Source organism: Moschus berezovskii, chromosome 7 (genome assembly GCF_049115385.1).
Source record: "Moschus berezovskii isolate FMDL1 chromosome 7, NW_MosBer_1.0, whole genome shotgun sequence".
Taxonomy (NCBI): Eukaryota; Metazoa; Chordata; class Mammalia; order Artiodactyla; family Moschidae; genus Moschus; species Moschus berezovskii.
In genome coordinates this window covers 72292249-72307376 of record NC_142466.1, presented here as the reverse complement: position 1 = coordinate 72307376, position 15128 = coordinate 72292249, and the positions used below count along the sequence as shown (strand labels likewise).

At 39.8% G+C, this 15128-nt stretch overlaps 1 protein-coding gene across 3 annotated transcripts in view; it reads right to left on the bottom strand.

Moving 5' to 3' along the window:
• Positions 1 to 5505: 5505 nt before the first annotated feature.
• NR4A3 (nuclear receptor subfamily 4 group A member 3) overlaps positions 5506 to 15128 on the bottom strand; it is a 43869-nt gene continuing 34246 nt past the window's right edge. For all 3 annotated transcript variants that reach the window (XM_055427141.2, XM_055427140.2, XM_055427142.2), the window contains one exon: positions 5506 to 8788. In XM_055427141.2, coding sequence (XP_055283116.1) covers positions 8541 to 8788 — 248 coding nt within the window. In that variant the 3' untranslated portion in view covers positions 5506 to 8540. The remainder of the gene's footprint in view (positions 8789 to 15128) is intronic.

Sequence of the window (15128 nt, the reverse complement as noted above, 5' to 3'; positions counted from 1 at the left end):
AATTACTGTCTGGCATTTGATGGAAAGAAATCTTGTCAGCATTGTCCCTCGTGTGTCAACTGTCACAATTTTCTAAAAATTTGGAGGTGAAAAATAGGCAGGCTCTACTATTTGCTAGCCTCGATTAGGGTTAATTCAATGTGTGTCTGCAAATAATAGTGTTTAATGTAATCTCTCTAATTACAGATAAAACGCATTTTCAGTCATGCTCATCACTGAAAGTATTTTGGGATAAGTTAAACTGACAGCTGCTTTCTACAGGGAAAGGAAAAAAAACAAACCTTCCTTAGGGTTGTCTTGAATTTTTGCTTTTCTTTTTCTCTCTCTCTCTTGAGCATTGAAATTCAGAAAAATATGAAACTAGACACTTCCGCTCTAGACACCAACTTTGAAAATCATGACATAGTCTATCTCTTGGGAATTTGATATGGTTTCTATCTCCCGCCTCCATCAGTGAATATCTAACTTGAATTCATTCAGTAAGCATTTCTAAGGGTTTGTGCTGAACTGGGCATTGTGTTAGATACGCAGGGTGATTCTACCAAAACTACCCTCCACAATGGCTTCATAAGCCAAGTCAAGCTTCCTACTGTACTGAACATGATAGTTACAGTGCCACTGTATTTGCAGCTCTTTCAGATTTAAACTATTCAAGTCACAATACTTTCTGAAGGGTCAGTGCACGTTCTTCTTTAATACCAACAGTATAGCAAGACAGCACTTTCCCCTTTGGCAACCACAAGCCTTTTTTCTATGTCTCTGAGTCTGTTTCTGTTTTGCAAATAAGTTCATTTTTATCATTTTTTAGGATCCACATATAAGTTATATGATATTTGTCTTTCTCTATTTGATTTCCTTTACTCAGTATGACAATTTCTAGGTCTATATATATTGTTGCAAATGGCATTGTTTCTTTCTCTTCTATGGTTGAATAATATTCCATTGTATATATATATATGTATATATTTATCTTATGTATTATCTATACATCTGTTGACAGATGGAAAAATACAATTTGAGCAAAGAGAAAACAAGTTGCAAAAGAATATGTATATTATGACACAACTAATATAGAATTTTTAAAGTGTAACTCTAAACAATAAGTTGTTTAGGAATATATATATATGCAATGATAAACCAAAATTCAGGCTATTGGGGAGAAGTGAGGAATATTATTAGAGAATCATAGAGATTCCAACAGTTCTAGAATTGGGTGATAAGGTAATAGATGATTGTTATATTATTGTTTTGTATGTACAAATAATTTTACAATTATTATTTTTTTTAATTAGTCTTATTTTTTGTATATACAAAATATTTTACTTTTTTAATCAGTTTTGTTTTTCCAGTTTTATATTACTTTAGTTTCATGTAGGCTCTTTTGGCAATGTAAGAAGCAAAAATGCAAATATATAAGGATGTACTCTTTATTTTTTTAAATAAGAAAAATACCCTAAATATGTACATACGGAGAGTGAAACATATGAAAGCAGCTATGTTAGGATAGTATACTTACATGTCTTTTTTAATTAATACTTTAAAACACCTTTATATAATTCTTAACAATTGATTAGAAACAGGCAGGAAAAAATGGGCAAGGGTGGAATAATCAGGGTGAAGAAATTAGGATTTTAGGAACAAAATGTGGAAATTGTGTTAGGAACACATATATTCAATGTGCAAAATGAAGGCCTGGCTACTGGGAAGAGAACAACTCTGAGACTGCCAAGGACTGCCTGGTTCTCTGCTTGCTGTAGCACCCCTCTTCAGGGACAAAGAAAGTAGGTTCTGGGAATGAGGAGGCTGCTCTTTGTGTGTTTAGTGACCATGGTCAGAAGGGGACAGAGAGTTGACTCTGGAATCTGAAGGAGGACTACTTTGAGGCCGTTGACGACAGTCTGAGTGTAAGTTTTAAATCAACTGGAAATTGGGAAGCTGGCTGGGGGCAGGAAAGAGTTGTGAAGCGTTGAATGATTGAAGTCCACTCTGAGGACAGAGAACATTTGTATTTAGAGGGGAAAAGCACAAGAAAGGAACTCCAACAGTGGAGCAGAGCTTCCTTATTACAAGGCCCTGCAGTCTAAGGCTAACGAGGGATAAAGTTCCTGGAGACAAAATGGTGGATACCTTGAGTCAAGGAGGCTGAAGAATTAGTAGGACAGGTGATAAGTTTGACAGAAAGGGAAAAATGAGGTTGTGACAGAGTATAGGCTAGTAGCTCTGTGGCTTGGGTAGAGTTTCTTACCACTTGCTGATGAGCGAGGAACTCAGGGTAAATGATCTCTGTGCTCAGAGAGGAGACAGGGGTCTAAAGACTAAGCTCACAGGAAGGCTGCCAGAGGTTTTGGAGCCATATAGACATGTGTTCAAATCTCATGGGATGTCACGCAAGGTACCCAACCTCTCCTAGCTCCCTTCCCCATTTTCAGACAGGGGGTAATGACACCTTCTCAGAAGCAGTGAGCATTAAGTGATGTCATGGATGAGTATTTCTATCAGGATAGCTGGCACACATAATAGATGCCTAATAAGTGTTGAGTCTCCTCTTCTTCTCAAATCAATTACCCTTAGAACCCCAGCCTGGAGGATGACCAGCATCATGGCAGGTTATCAGGTTAAGGGGCCAGTGATCCCTGGGCTCACTATTAGAGCCATGAAATGGGCTGTGATTTAAAAAAAAAAAGAACAGAATGACAGTGTGCTTGCAAAGCTAACTGAATAGAACACATAAAAGTATTATTTATGTTAGTGTCACAATGCAGTTCAGGATGACACTGAAGAATAATTTTCTGAAGTATCTTTTGAGAATTTTGTACATGGTGAGGGGTGTCAGATAATAGGTGGTACAAGAACCACCCTCTTTGAAACATGATGAGATTTTCAACCTATTGGGCAAAGTACAGGCTTTTTCAAATATGTGGACAAGATGATGGACTTTTTAATACCTTCAGATTTTAGTATTCTCTGTGTTTTGATTTTGTTCTTTTCCATTTTTCTCCTAGTCTTAGAACAAAAGTTTATAAGTAGACTGGTCATGAAGCTGCTGCTGCTGCTGCTAAGTCACTTCAGTCGTGTCCGACTCTGTGTGACCCCATAGACGGAAGCCCACCAGGCTCCCCCGTCCCTGGGATTCTCCAGGCAAGAACACTGGAGTGGGTTGCCATTTCCTTCTCCAATGTGTGAAAGTGAAAAGTGAAAGTGAAGTCGCTCAGTCACGTCCGACTCGTAGCGACCCCATGGACTGCAGCCCACCAGGCTCCTCCATCCATGGGATTTTCTAGGCAAGAGTACTGGAGTGGTCATGAAGCTACCTGGTAGAAAAAAATGGGGAGAATCTGAAATCAGTGCCTAAGGCAAAAAAATCACATATAATCAAGATTATCTTTGAAAATAATTTGCATTATGCTTTTTATAAGCTCAAAAGTCAACATTTAGTCAAAACAATTGAAAGCCAAGTGTTGAAAAGATAATATTTGTACATGCATGTTCACACCAGTATTACAATAGTCAAAAGGAGGAAGAAAATCAAGTGTCCATTGACATGTGACAAGGTGTGATGTTATTATTTGTTACGGAATATTATTTAGCCTTAAGAAGAAAGGAAACTCTGACACATGCTATAACAGGCTGAATCTTGAGAACATTATGCTAGGTAAAATAAGCCAGACACAAGAGGACAAACACTGTATGAGCTCACTCATATGAGGTACCTACGTAGTCAAATTCATAGAAACAGGAAGAAGAAAATTGGTTACCAGGGCTGTGGGAGGGAGGAATAGAGAGTTATTGTTTAATGGGAACAGAGCTTCAGTTCTGTAAGAAGAGTTCTGGAGATTGTTTAAACAACAATATGTGGTCTTAACATCACTGTACATTTAAAAATGGTTAAAATGGTACGTTTTATGTGTGTTTTACCACATTTTTAAAAAAGTCAATTAAAATTGTGCACAAAAATAACAATTCTTGTGTTATCTTTGTGCATTCATCCATAGGCATATGCCCCTTATCTAAAACTGATCTTTCTTGCCTCCTTCCCCACTCAAACCAGACTTTGGCCCCTACAGTCCCCAAAGAAAGAGCTTCTCCACTCCTCTTCTCTTTTATCCCTTTGGTCCAGGCATTGACATTTCAATTTGAATGCAAGATGGTGCTTTACTATATCTCTCATTCTCTTCTTACAATATTTTATAGTTGAGGAATGAAGGTGCTGGCAAGAAGCAGAGAGACGTGCTTGGCTCCTAGACCACACACAGCACCTAGATGTCACAGAAAATACTTTATGTATGAACCAATAAAGAAAATCATGAGAACTCCCACATTTCTGTTTTTGAGCTATCCATCTATGAAAAAAACCCATATTTGGAACTGTGAGATTAGGTTTGACATAAATACACTTCCATGTGTAAAATAGATAGCTAATGGGAACCTCCTGTAAAGGGGGGGCACAGGGAGCTCAGTTTGGTGCTCTGTGGGTCACAGAGAGTCGGACACGACTGAGCGACTGAACTGAACTGAACTGAAATGATGACCTACAGGGGTGGGGTGGGGGTGGGGAGGGAAAGCCAAGAGGGACGGGATATATGTATACATATAGCTGATTCACTTCTTTGTATAGCAGAAACACAACATTGTAAAGCAATTATACGCCAATTAAAAAAAAATTTGTACTCACTTGGAATATATATTTAGGATATGCTAAGTCATTTCAGTCAGGTCCGACTCTTTGCAACCCTGTAGACTGCCAGGCTCCTCTGTCCATCAGATTTTCCAGGCAAGGATATGGAGTGGGTTGCCATGCCCTCCTCCAGGGGAGCTTCCCCACTCAGGGATCGAATCCGCCTCTCTTAAGTCTCCTGGATTGGCAGTCAGGTTCTTTACCACTAGCGCCACCTGGGAAGCCCATATGTTTGGGCCAGTGTTGAATAAAAGTTGCATTTGCATTGCCCACAGGGGCATTTCTAAGCAATGTAGTAGTGATGGCTTCAGCAAAAAGGCAGAGTACCAATCAATCTTTGAGAACTCTAACACCGATTCTTATCAATTCTGGTTCACAAATGACTGATAACCCATTAATTTGAAACATGAAAGAAATCCTTTATATGCCTAAATGATACTTTTAGGCAACAAATTGTTAACTCCACTATATACAGTTGAAAGCAAAAGCTTCATACACTGCATGTTTGTATCTCCTCAAAGCACCCAATTATGCTTTGCTTGCAGGAAGTAATCAATAGATAGTTATTGAATTTAGAATGTCCCTCTTCCCAATCAGTGAAGTTTAATATATTTCTGATTCAGAATGCCTATTAATTTTTCAGCACTAGTAAGCCTTTAAAAAATCCATTTGAGATGTTTAAGAGTTCACACAGGGTTGCAAAGTCAGACATGACTGAGTTACTAACACTTTCACTTTCTTCAAGAGTTCACAGCAAATACCATTATATAAATGATTAAGAAAATACTATTAAATGAAGTGTGCTTATTCAACAGACCAGTAGCCATTGGTAAAATGTAATTTAATTTAATCATTTAAATTTACATTGTTAATGTACAAGAGCATTTCTTTCAAACACAAGGTTAACACCCACTAAAGAGCAATGCTGTTAGAGGAGCAGAGAAACTTGGAAAAACTCTGCCGTCTGAAATGGAAGCAAGGCACTCTCCATTAACAGCTGGTGGATTCCTGATTTTTGCCCTCAGAAGGCATATTAGCACTGAGAGAGCTCTCCCACAAGGGAAGATCACCTGCTTTAATTCTTTGCTGTTCTCTTCTGAGCTAGTTCGGTCATCCACTCTATATAAACTTGTGTGTCAACATTAAGACCAAAGGAAAAAAAAAAGAGAGCTGAATTGATAGATGACTTGGTGGGGGTTTGGGGGGGGGCTCTCATAGTTGTAGTAACTATGGAAGACAGAAGAACACTGGCTATAATCTTTATTTTCAGCACTAGTGTCTGGACCTATAACTAAAAACCTTCTTCATTCCTTCCAACCAATCAATATCGACTAAAAAGTCTTTTCCTTAAATCCAATGGGTGTAAAAATAAAAAGTGACAGCGTTTCTCTAGGGCTCCGGTTTTTTGTTTTGTTTCTTCTTTACAGACATGACAAAAAACAAGGATTAACATTCTAAGACTAATGGTGCTCAAAAAGGTTATACGTATGCACAGCATTTCTAATTTATTCAAATTCAACTTGAATTTGGTCTGAAGCTACCTTGTATGAAATGTTAGCTTTCCTGATATTTAGTTATGTCTATTATGTCTGCACATAAACTCAAACAATTACTGCAAAAGTACTACTTTACTCATGGTAAAATGTAAGTATTAGTGGTTATTTTTAAAAGCCTGTTTTCCTGTAGATGCAGTAAATTAAGTAAGAAGACCATGGAAAGAAGAATTAGGTTCTAGTCTTGATTTTGTTACCAGCTGTTTTATCTTGCATAACTCTGCCTTTTGCTGGGCCCCAGTTCTCTTCTCTATGAATTTCAGGGAGGGGTGGACTAGTTGACAAGTCAGGCCCCTTCTAACATTCCAAGATCCTAACATTCCAGATCCTATCATCTTGATATTAATATAAAAATAATCTCTCACAAAAGCTCACACAAACAATACAAGATCAAATATCAGAATGACACTTGGAAAAAAACATACATGATTTGCTATCTGGACTCTCCTTTGCAGCAATTAGGCAATCATTTGGCATTTGTTTGATTGTATAATTTAATGACAATACAAACAGCATAGTTTTGTTATGTTTCCTTTAAAAAGACTAAAGCAAAAATGATTTAAAGCTAACAAAAACTACTATGACATCAGTTTGACATTCAAAGTTTGTTTCTTAGCAAAATGGCCAAAGATATTTTGACTTGATACAGAGTATATATATAATATAAAGTTACTTTTAGACCTAAAAATCTTCAAACATTATTTGAATTTAGCAAAACATAAGCAAAATTTTAATATCAAAGTGCTAAACAGTACTGCCTTAAAAGTCACTGCAAATGAACCATAAAATAACCGCGTGGAAAGTAACATTTATTTTACAAATGGTTAATAAAAAGACACATTATAAATATATATGTAACCTGCTATATTTATATATATATTTGCTTATTTAATTTCTAAGTGGTGTATCCAAGTTCACTGTGAACACCTCATTTAAGTACTCTGTAACTCAGCTTCCAGGAGCTGGTGGTCTTGCAATAAATACAGGCAAAGCTATTACAATATAACGTGCATACAAATGTTTATACAAATAAGGACACTATGCAACAAATTATCTCATAATAATATGGCATTAACAGTACAAACATACAAAAGGGAGTACGAACACGGAATGTTGAAACGCAGCACACTAATTCTTTCTAGTACTTACATTCATACTATTTTTTTTTTATAATAAGACTTGCCTGTTCTCCAAAATTGTCTCATTAACCAATAACAAAAATTAAATTATATATACTTTAAAAAACCTTATTATCCCTGGTGCTTACCCTGTATGATCCATTCCTACTTATTTGCATGTTCTCATCTAGGGTTCAAATACTTGAAACTTATTGAATGCTCCTGGGGCTTCTGAATGAATGCCAGTCAGTTTCTATAATTGAAGCAAGTTTAGGGAACTCTGGCAGGATTTACAAAAGATGACAATAAAGAAGCTGTGTGGCAATCCGTCGTATAATCTGAGCCCTCTTTAGGACAGCTGGACAGTTAGGGCAGGGGTCTGGATCCATCAAGAATGGCCTAAAATCTTGGATGGACCATACCTCAGAAGGGTTCTACAGGGCAGGTGGACGAGCCTCTGCTAGGGAAATTAGTATGTGTCATTTGCTAACATGACTGCCTCCTTTTTATTTCCATACAAAATAAAGGAGAGTTAATAAACAAGACTTAATAAGACAGCACTTTAAAAATTGCACTTGTATATGGAAGCGAACAGCCATTATTGTTTTGCTATGTCTGATGTATAGGTAATCCTCCATCTTTCACCATTTGTTAAAATAAAATAAAGGAAGAAAGAAACTAAGAAGAGGAAATTTCTGTTTTGTTTGCACCACATACGTACCCTTGATACAAGAAGTGTATTCTAAAGGGATCAGTCTCAAGACACATCCTACCCTGGCGAACAAACCTCGGCTGTTCTTGTTTTTAAATACAAACCAACTATAATTGTATTCCCCCAAAAAGAGTTTTAAAACAGTTATATTATCCTTTTTTTTTTTCCTGCTGGGATAGCATTGTCCAAAAGTGCTTTGTTAGCAATTTCTTAGAAAACCCTCATGAACTATACCCCCCTCCCACCCCAACCCCAAAACCTAAATATAAAACACAACCCCAACACAATGCTCTGCAAGTTTTCTGGCTTTCAGATGTAAGGAAAAGTGCCAGAAAAAAAAAAAAAAGTCTTTCATTTCGACAGGAGCTTGCTTTCTCTCTTAAGGAAGGACAGAAAATGGTAGGTGTCCAGACCCCCTCCCTCTGCTACTTAGCAAGCGGCTGCTAGCAGATGAGGCAGCTCCCTGCTCAAGCTGCTCCTGCTCAGAAAGGCAGGGTGTCCAGGAAGAGCTTGTCGATGATGGAAGGTGGGGATACCAAGTCTTCCAGCTTCAGGTAGAAGATGCGCTGGAGGCCCAGGGTGCAGATCTTCCGCAGTTCTACCAGGGCACGCAGGACCTTGGGCTCAGTGGGCTCCAAAGCCTGTCCCTTACTCTGGTGCTCTTTTAAGCTGCTTGTGATCTTGTTGCATAGCTCCTCCACTCTCTTTGGTTCTTTTAACCCATGTCGTTCTGCAGAAGGATAGAAAAGGATAGGAAAATTTAGGAGGCAGTTACGTCTTAAAAAACCCTGAATCCCTAATGGAGACCTGTGTCCTGTTCTGCCAGTTGGGATGGCATTTTACAGTCATAATGCCCTCCCTCTTAGAGGTAGTTCAAGGCCTTGAGTATCGAATGTAGCTTCCCAGGTGGTGCGAGTGGTAGAGAAACCGCCTGCCAACGCAGGAGACATAAGAGACACAGGTTTGATCCCTGGGTTAGGAAGATGCCCTGGAGGAGGGCATGGCAACCCACTCCGGTATTCTTGCCTAGAGAATCCCCATGGACAGAAGAACCTGGTGGGTTATAGTCCACGGGGTCGCAAAGAGTCGGACACCACTGAAGTGACTTAGCACGCACACACACAGTATCAAACAGCACTAGGGATTGAATCTCAGTCCTGGCACTTACTCAGTGTCCCCTAGAGTCCCTTAACTTCTGAGCCATCATTTCCTTACAAAATGAAGATAATAATCATACCCAGTTCAGAGTTTCTAGGAGGACCAGCTTGGGCGAATAACACAGATGAAGCACACAGTTCCCAGCACAGAGCCACAGTGAATGAATAACAAGGTGGCTACTGTTTTGAACACATTATCTGACTGAGGTCTTACAAAAGCAAGACCTGAGGAAGCAACTCTTTTCAGAGTGACACAGACACACATCCAGGTAAATGAAACAATGCTGCCATCCTGACAGACTCACTTGGTAGTAGGGGCTGTAATTTTCCATTTGCGAATGCAAAAGCTGCCCTGATACAAAGTGCATTCTTGTGTTTTCATGCTAACCAGCATTGAGAAGAATCTAGATTTTCTTTTCTTTATCCCCTCCCTCCCCACTCCCATACTCCTATTGACCTATACCTGGCACATGTTTTTCCTCTGTGGAGATGGAAAAGTCAAAGAGAAGAAGAGGAGGACCTGAGGAGGTGATGCAAGCATTTCATAATGTGGCAAGACATGAACACCAGTAATCTTATATTCTATAAAATAATATATAAAATTATTCCTATGTTAAATAGTATGATCTCTTATTTTGTATAGATGGTTAAATGGTTTTCCCAAAGTCACACAACTGCTAAGAACTGGGATTTGAACCCAATCTTCTGAGGCAGCCTCTATCCTCTGGCTCCAGAGCAATGTTGCATATCCTGTGAACAAAAAGGAGCCTGACATCCAGTGCCAATCAATTTGCTCTCCCTCAGTGTGTAGATTTCAGAGCCTCTTTCCTGAAAGAAGACATTGGCCCCTGTTATCTCAGTCAAAGTTTTCATCTCTCAGTATGTGCATGCTAAGTCGCTTTAGTCGTGTCTGACTCTTTGAGACCCCATGGACTGTAGCTCACCAGGCTCCTTTGTTCATGCAATTCTCCAGGCAAGAATACTGGAGTGGGTAGCCATCCCCTTTTCCAGAGGATCTTCCTGAATCTTCCTAACCCAGGGATCAAACCCAGGTCTCTTGCATTGCAGGTAGATTCTTTACCACCAGTGCTGCCTATTGTCTACCTCAAGAGCAAAAAATCTGGCTGCAAACTTGTCAGCAAATTTCAAAAGCTATAAAATGTTCAGAGTCTCTGACCAAGTAATCCCACTCTTGGGAATTTATCTGAAGAAAATGTTGAACAAAAGAATAAGACTGTATGCATGAAGACACTTGGGGTGGCATCATCTTGAATCTAGAACATTTGCATAGATGAACTTATTTGCAGGGCAGGAGTAGAAATGCAGACGTAGAACACTGGCGTGTGGATGCACAGGGTGGGAAGGGGAGGGTGGGATGTACTGGGAGATTAGGTTTGACATAAACACATTACCATATATAAAATGCATAGCTAGTGGGAAGCTACTGTAGAGCATGCAGAGTTCAGTTCAGTGCTCTGTGATGAATTAGGGGGGTGGGAGGTGGGTGAAGAAGGGCGGTCCAAGAGGGAAGGGATATATGTATACATATGCCTGATTCGCTTTATCGTATGGCAGAAACTAATACAACACTATAGAGCAATTATGCTCCAATTAAAAAAAAAACAGGAAAGGATAAAGTGAAGAAAAATAGGGAAAGCGCTGAGTTAAAAACAGTATGTCCTCATAATGGAAGATTCTGTAGACATCACAAAGGACATGAAGGCTGTGAAGCAACATGGTGAAATGTATACTATTACATTAAAGAAAGAATGGAATACAAAATGGTATCTAAGTTGTGCTACCATCTATGCAAAAATTATTCTGATATCTAGAGAAGGGTGAATGGAAATGGCAACCCACTCCAGTATTTTTGCCTGGAAAATTCTATGGACAGAGGAGCCTGGTGGGCTACAGTCCATGGGGTTGCAAAGAGTCAGACACGACTGAACAACTGAACACACACAGAGAAGAGTGAACGGAAACAGAAAAGTGAAAATATTCATGAGACTGTCAGATCACTCTTTTCTTTTAAAATATCCAGGTTAATGGTATTGGTATAACAAACAAAGTTAAAATGGAACAAACTGGGATTTGGTCCTTTGTGAAACCTTTTCGTTGCTGTAACATGATCAAACAGTCATCCTGCTGATAGTAAATTCTGTTACATCCTGAGATATATCAAATCTAGGTTCATAATGCAGGGAGAGATGCTCTTCCCAGAATAAAATACCAATCCATTGATTTAAGCTTTCCCTTCCCTTCCGTGCCTCATGTCTTGCACCATATTCAGGATCCTACATTCATTATCAGAAGAAAGAAACTGAGCAATGTGTGGCCTGGATTTCAGGAGGGGGTTGATTATGGAACCCTGTAACCAGACTTTCTCATGGCCAAACTCACAGAAGGTGCCTCAGAGTTTTCCCTGCTCTCCAACCAGTTGTGACTGCTCGATAACTATGGCAACCATTATTTATTCAGTGAATTCAAGTGGAGATCGATACCTCCTGCCAGCTGGATCAACCCTAGGCCTGGAATTCCTTGAGGAATTCAGAGACACTCCTGTTAGAAGCCAAAGGCACCTTCTTTGTTGTGTTGAACAGCTACTGGATTTGTGGCTTCTTTACTCTTTCAAAAGGGTTGAAATAAAATTCAGTCTCCAGGCAAACTACTGCCAGCAGTCAGCAAGATTTTCAAATCACTAGGGAGTCACTAAGTGTCTGAGACCTTCCCAATAATCTGAAATTCCTTAAAACCCCAATCACTGACATTTTAATTTAAGGGAACCTCCCTTTCTTCTTGCAGCTTGGTAAACATGGCTGCAGAGTTATACAGAGAGTCATACAGAGATATACAGAGAGTTCATAAATTGTAGGGGAAATTAGACATTTGGATTTTCCCCCTTCCTATATACAGATTTCAGTTTATGATATTTGTCCACCATTAAATAAAGCAAGCTTCTCAGTATTTCTTGCATTTTGATCTATATCATTTTTATCCAATATGTATTTTAACTCAGCTTCATGTATTCAAAACTTGAAAATACAGATTCTGTAAAGAATCTGCCTGCCAAAGCAGGAGATGCCAGAGATGTGGGTTCGATCCCTAGGTCGGTAAGATCCCCTGGAGGAGGAAATGGCAACCCACTGCAGTATTCTTGCCTGGAGAATTCCACGGACACAGAATTCCTGGCAGGCTCCAGTCCTTAGGGTTGCAAAGAGTCGGAATGAGCATGCATGCCCACATGTGTGGATTTATGTGTCATAACCACAGAATATATGAATTGGAAAGAATTTGAGTTCAAACTCTCTCCTAAGACAAAAGTCTCCACTGCAAGATACCACAAAGAGAGTGCCTGACACCAGCCAGACTGGGAGTTCACTTTTACACCCTGATAATAAAAATATATTTAATAGTACTTTACATTACATTTTAAAAACTTAGATTATTTTATTGTTTTATTATTTTATTCACCATAACTCTATGAACTAGGCAGGACAAAGATAATCTGTATTCAATGAATAAGAACGTTAAGGCACAGAAAGTGAAGTGACTTGCCACGGTCAAAATTAACAAGTGGCTAATTTCTTTCATGCCAAGTCCAGAGATATTTCTATTATACCTGGTTGCCTTGAACATTGTTAGAATGTCCCTTCTTTTCCTGAGATGAACTCAGCCTCCCTGTAACTCCCTCCTACTTTCTGTGTAACTAATTAGCTAATTGACTAATTGCCTCTTTCAACAAATATTTGAGTATCTGTTCTGTGCCAAGCAGCGTTATAGCCACTGGGGTTAGAACAGTGTACAAAGCAGAGCAACAACTTCCCTGGTGGCTCAGACGGTAAAGAATCTGCCTACAATGCGGCAGACCTGGGTTTGATCCCTGAGTCAGGAAAATCCCCTTGAGAAGGGAATGGCAACCCACTCCAGTATTCTTGCCTGGAGAATCCCACAGACAGAGGAGGCTGGCAGGCTACAGTGCATGGGGTCATAAAGAACTGGACACCACTGAGCAACTTTCACTTTCTGTGCCAAGCAGTGTTACAGCCACTGGGGCTGTAACAGTGAACAAAGCACTGGGATTAGAACAGTGAACAAAGCGAGCAACAACAGATTGCACTTCTAACCTGCCTTGTGTTAGTGTCTAAAGACACTGCTGGATTCCTGTGCATTCTAGCTAGCCACGCAGTAGACATCTCTGCTAGGAGAGAGAGGAAGGCAGGGAGGCAGGGAGGCAGGCAGTGGGGAGAAGGGATGGGAGGGAGGGAAGGAGAAGGTACGAAACAGAGACAGATGCGGAGAGACTGGTTGAATGAAAAACTGAAGCTATTTAGCTTTGTGCTCCTGTTTTTCCCTATTCACCAGGTTAACATCTATTTATCCTGTAGATTACAGACCAAATATTTCTTCAAGGAAGCTTCCCTTTTTACTCCCAATCTAGATCTTGTTCTTCTATGGCATTTTCTCTATTTTTTCCCCTTTGAAGGATATAACGGGTTGAAATCAGATATTTTTTGTGACCAGTGCCTGCCTCTTCCATTAAATGTAAACCCCATGGACTGTTGCTCACTTTCTCACTATTGTATGGTTATTATTTGCAGTTTAACAAGATGTCCAATAATTTGCATGCACGTGAAAGTTGGAGAAGCTGTTGTTACAGTCAATCCCAGTCCCCATAAGATGTTTGATACAGTATACAACTAGCGTTCATTCAATATCTGTAAATCTCACTCCTCAAGGCAGGAACTCACTCCCCATGGCTGCTTATTCCAATTTCAGATAGTTCTGTCTTTCAGGAAGCTTTCCTTATGTTGAGCTAAATTTTGCCTTCCTACAGTTTACAGTTCTGCCTCTTAGGGCCACACAAGAAATGCCAAATCCTCTTCCTCATGGCAAGGATCAGGGGGTAAGGAAAGGAGTGATGGTACCATTAGCAGCCTCAATAAGGAAAAGTAACTTCTTTTGACTTTGAGCAGGTCTTGGCACAGGCCGACTCAGTAACAACAATAATATAGGTCCAGCCAAAGGGGAAGGGGAAGAGAGCGCCCGGGGAGAGATGTGTGTCTAACTCAGACACCCGCCAACAAATAGAACCTCCTGCTCGGAGTTCTACTTCTTTCTCTGGGAAGGCATCTCACTGCTGCTTCTCATGTTATAACATCCTTTCCTGATGGGCAGTCCCATAGACGCTGAGCCCACACTGATCAGGAAACCACAAGTCAGTCAGCAACCTGTGCTCAGGCTGTAATAGTGCCTTTCAGGCTGTCTTTGATTTATTAGAGCAGGTGTCTGTCTCCCCAGTGAGACCACAGACTCTTCAAGGATAAGGGATTTTATGCCTGGCACATAGCAGATGTTCAATAAATACAGAGTCACTCTGAATTAAAATAAGGTAGTTCTCAGGAATTCTATCTTCTAATAACAAAGTGGTGGACTAAAAATAAATAACACAGATTTTCCTCATTTGGGACACTTTCTGCTATTCACAATTAACCCATTCATTCAAGCAATATTTACCTTATGCCAGACACTTTTCAATGCTAAAGTAATTATAAAGATGAATAAACCTCTCCCTTCCCTTAAGAAATTCTGAATCTAGCGGGGAAAGAAAGACACAAAGAAATTGCTTAATGTGATGTGCACAAATAACTGTAGGGAAGCATCAACATTTTGGGGGGCTTCAAAGTTGGTGCCAGTGGTAAAGAATCCACCTGCCAATGCAGGAGACATGAGAGATGTAGGTTTGATTCCTGGGTTGGGAAGATCCCCTGGAGTAGGAAATGGCAACCCAGTATCCTTGCCTAGAAAAACCCATGGACAGAGAAGCCTGGCTGGCTACAGGCCATAGCGTCGCAAAGAGTCAAACACGATTGAAATGACTTATGGATTCTTAGAACTGCCAGCTCTTCTTGGAAG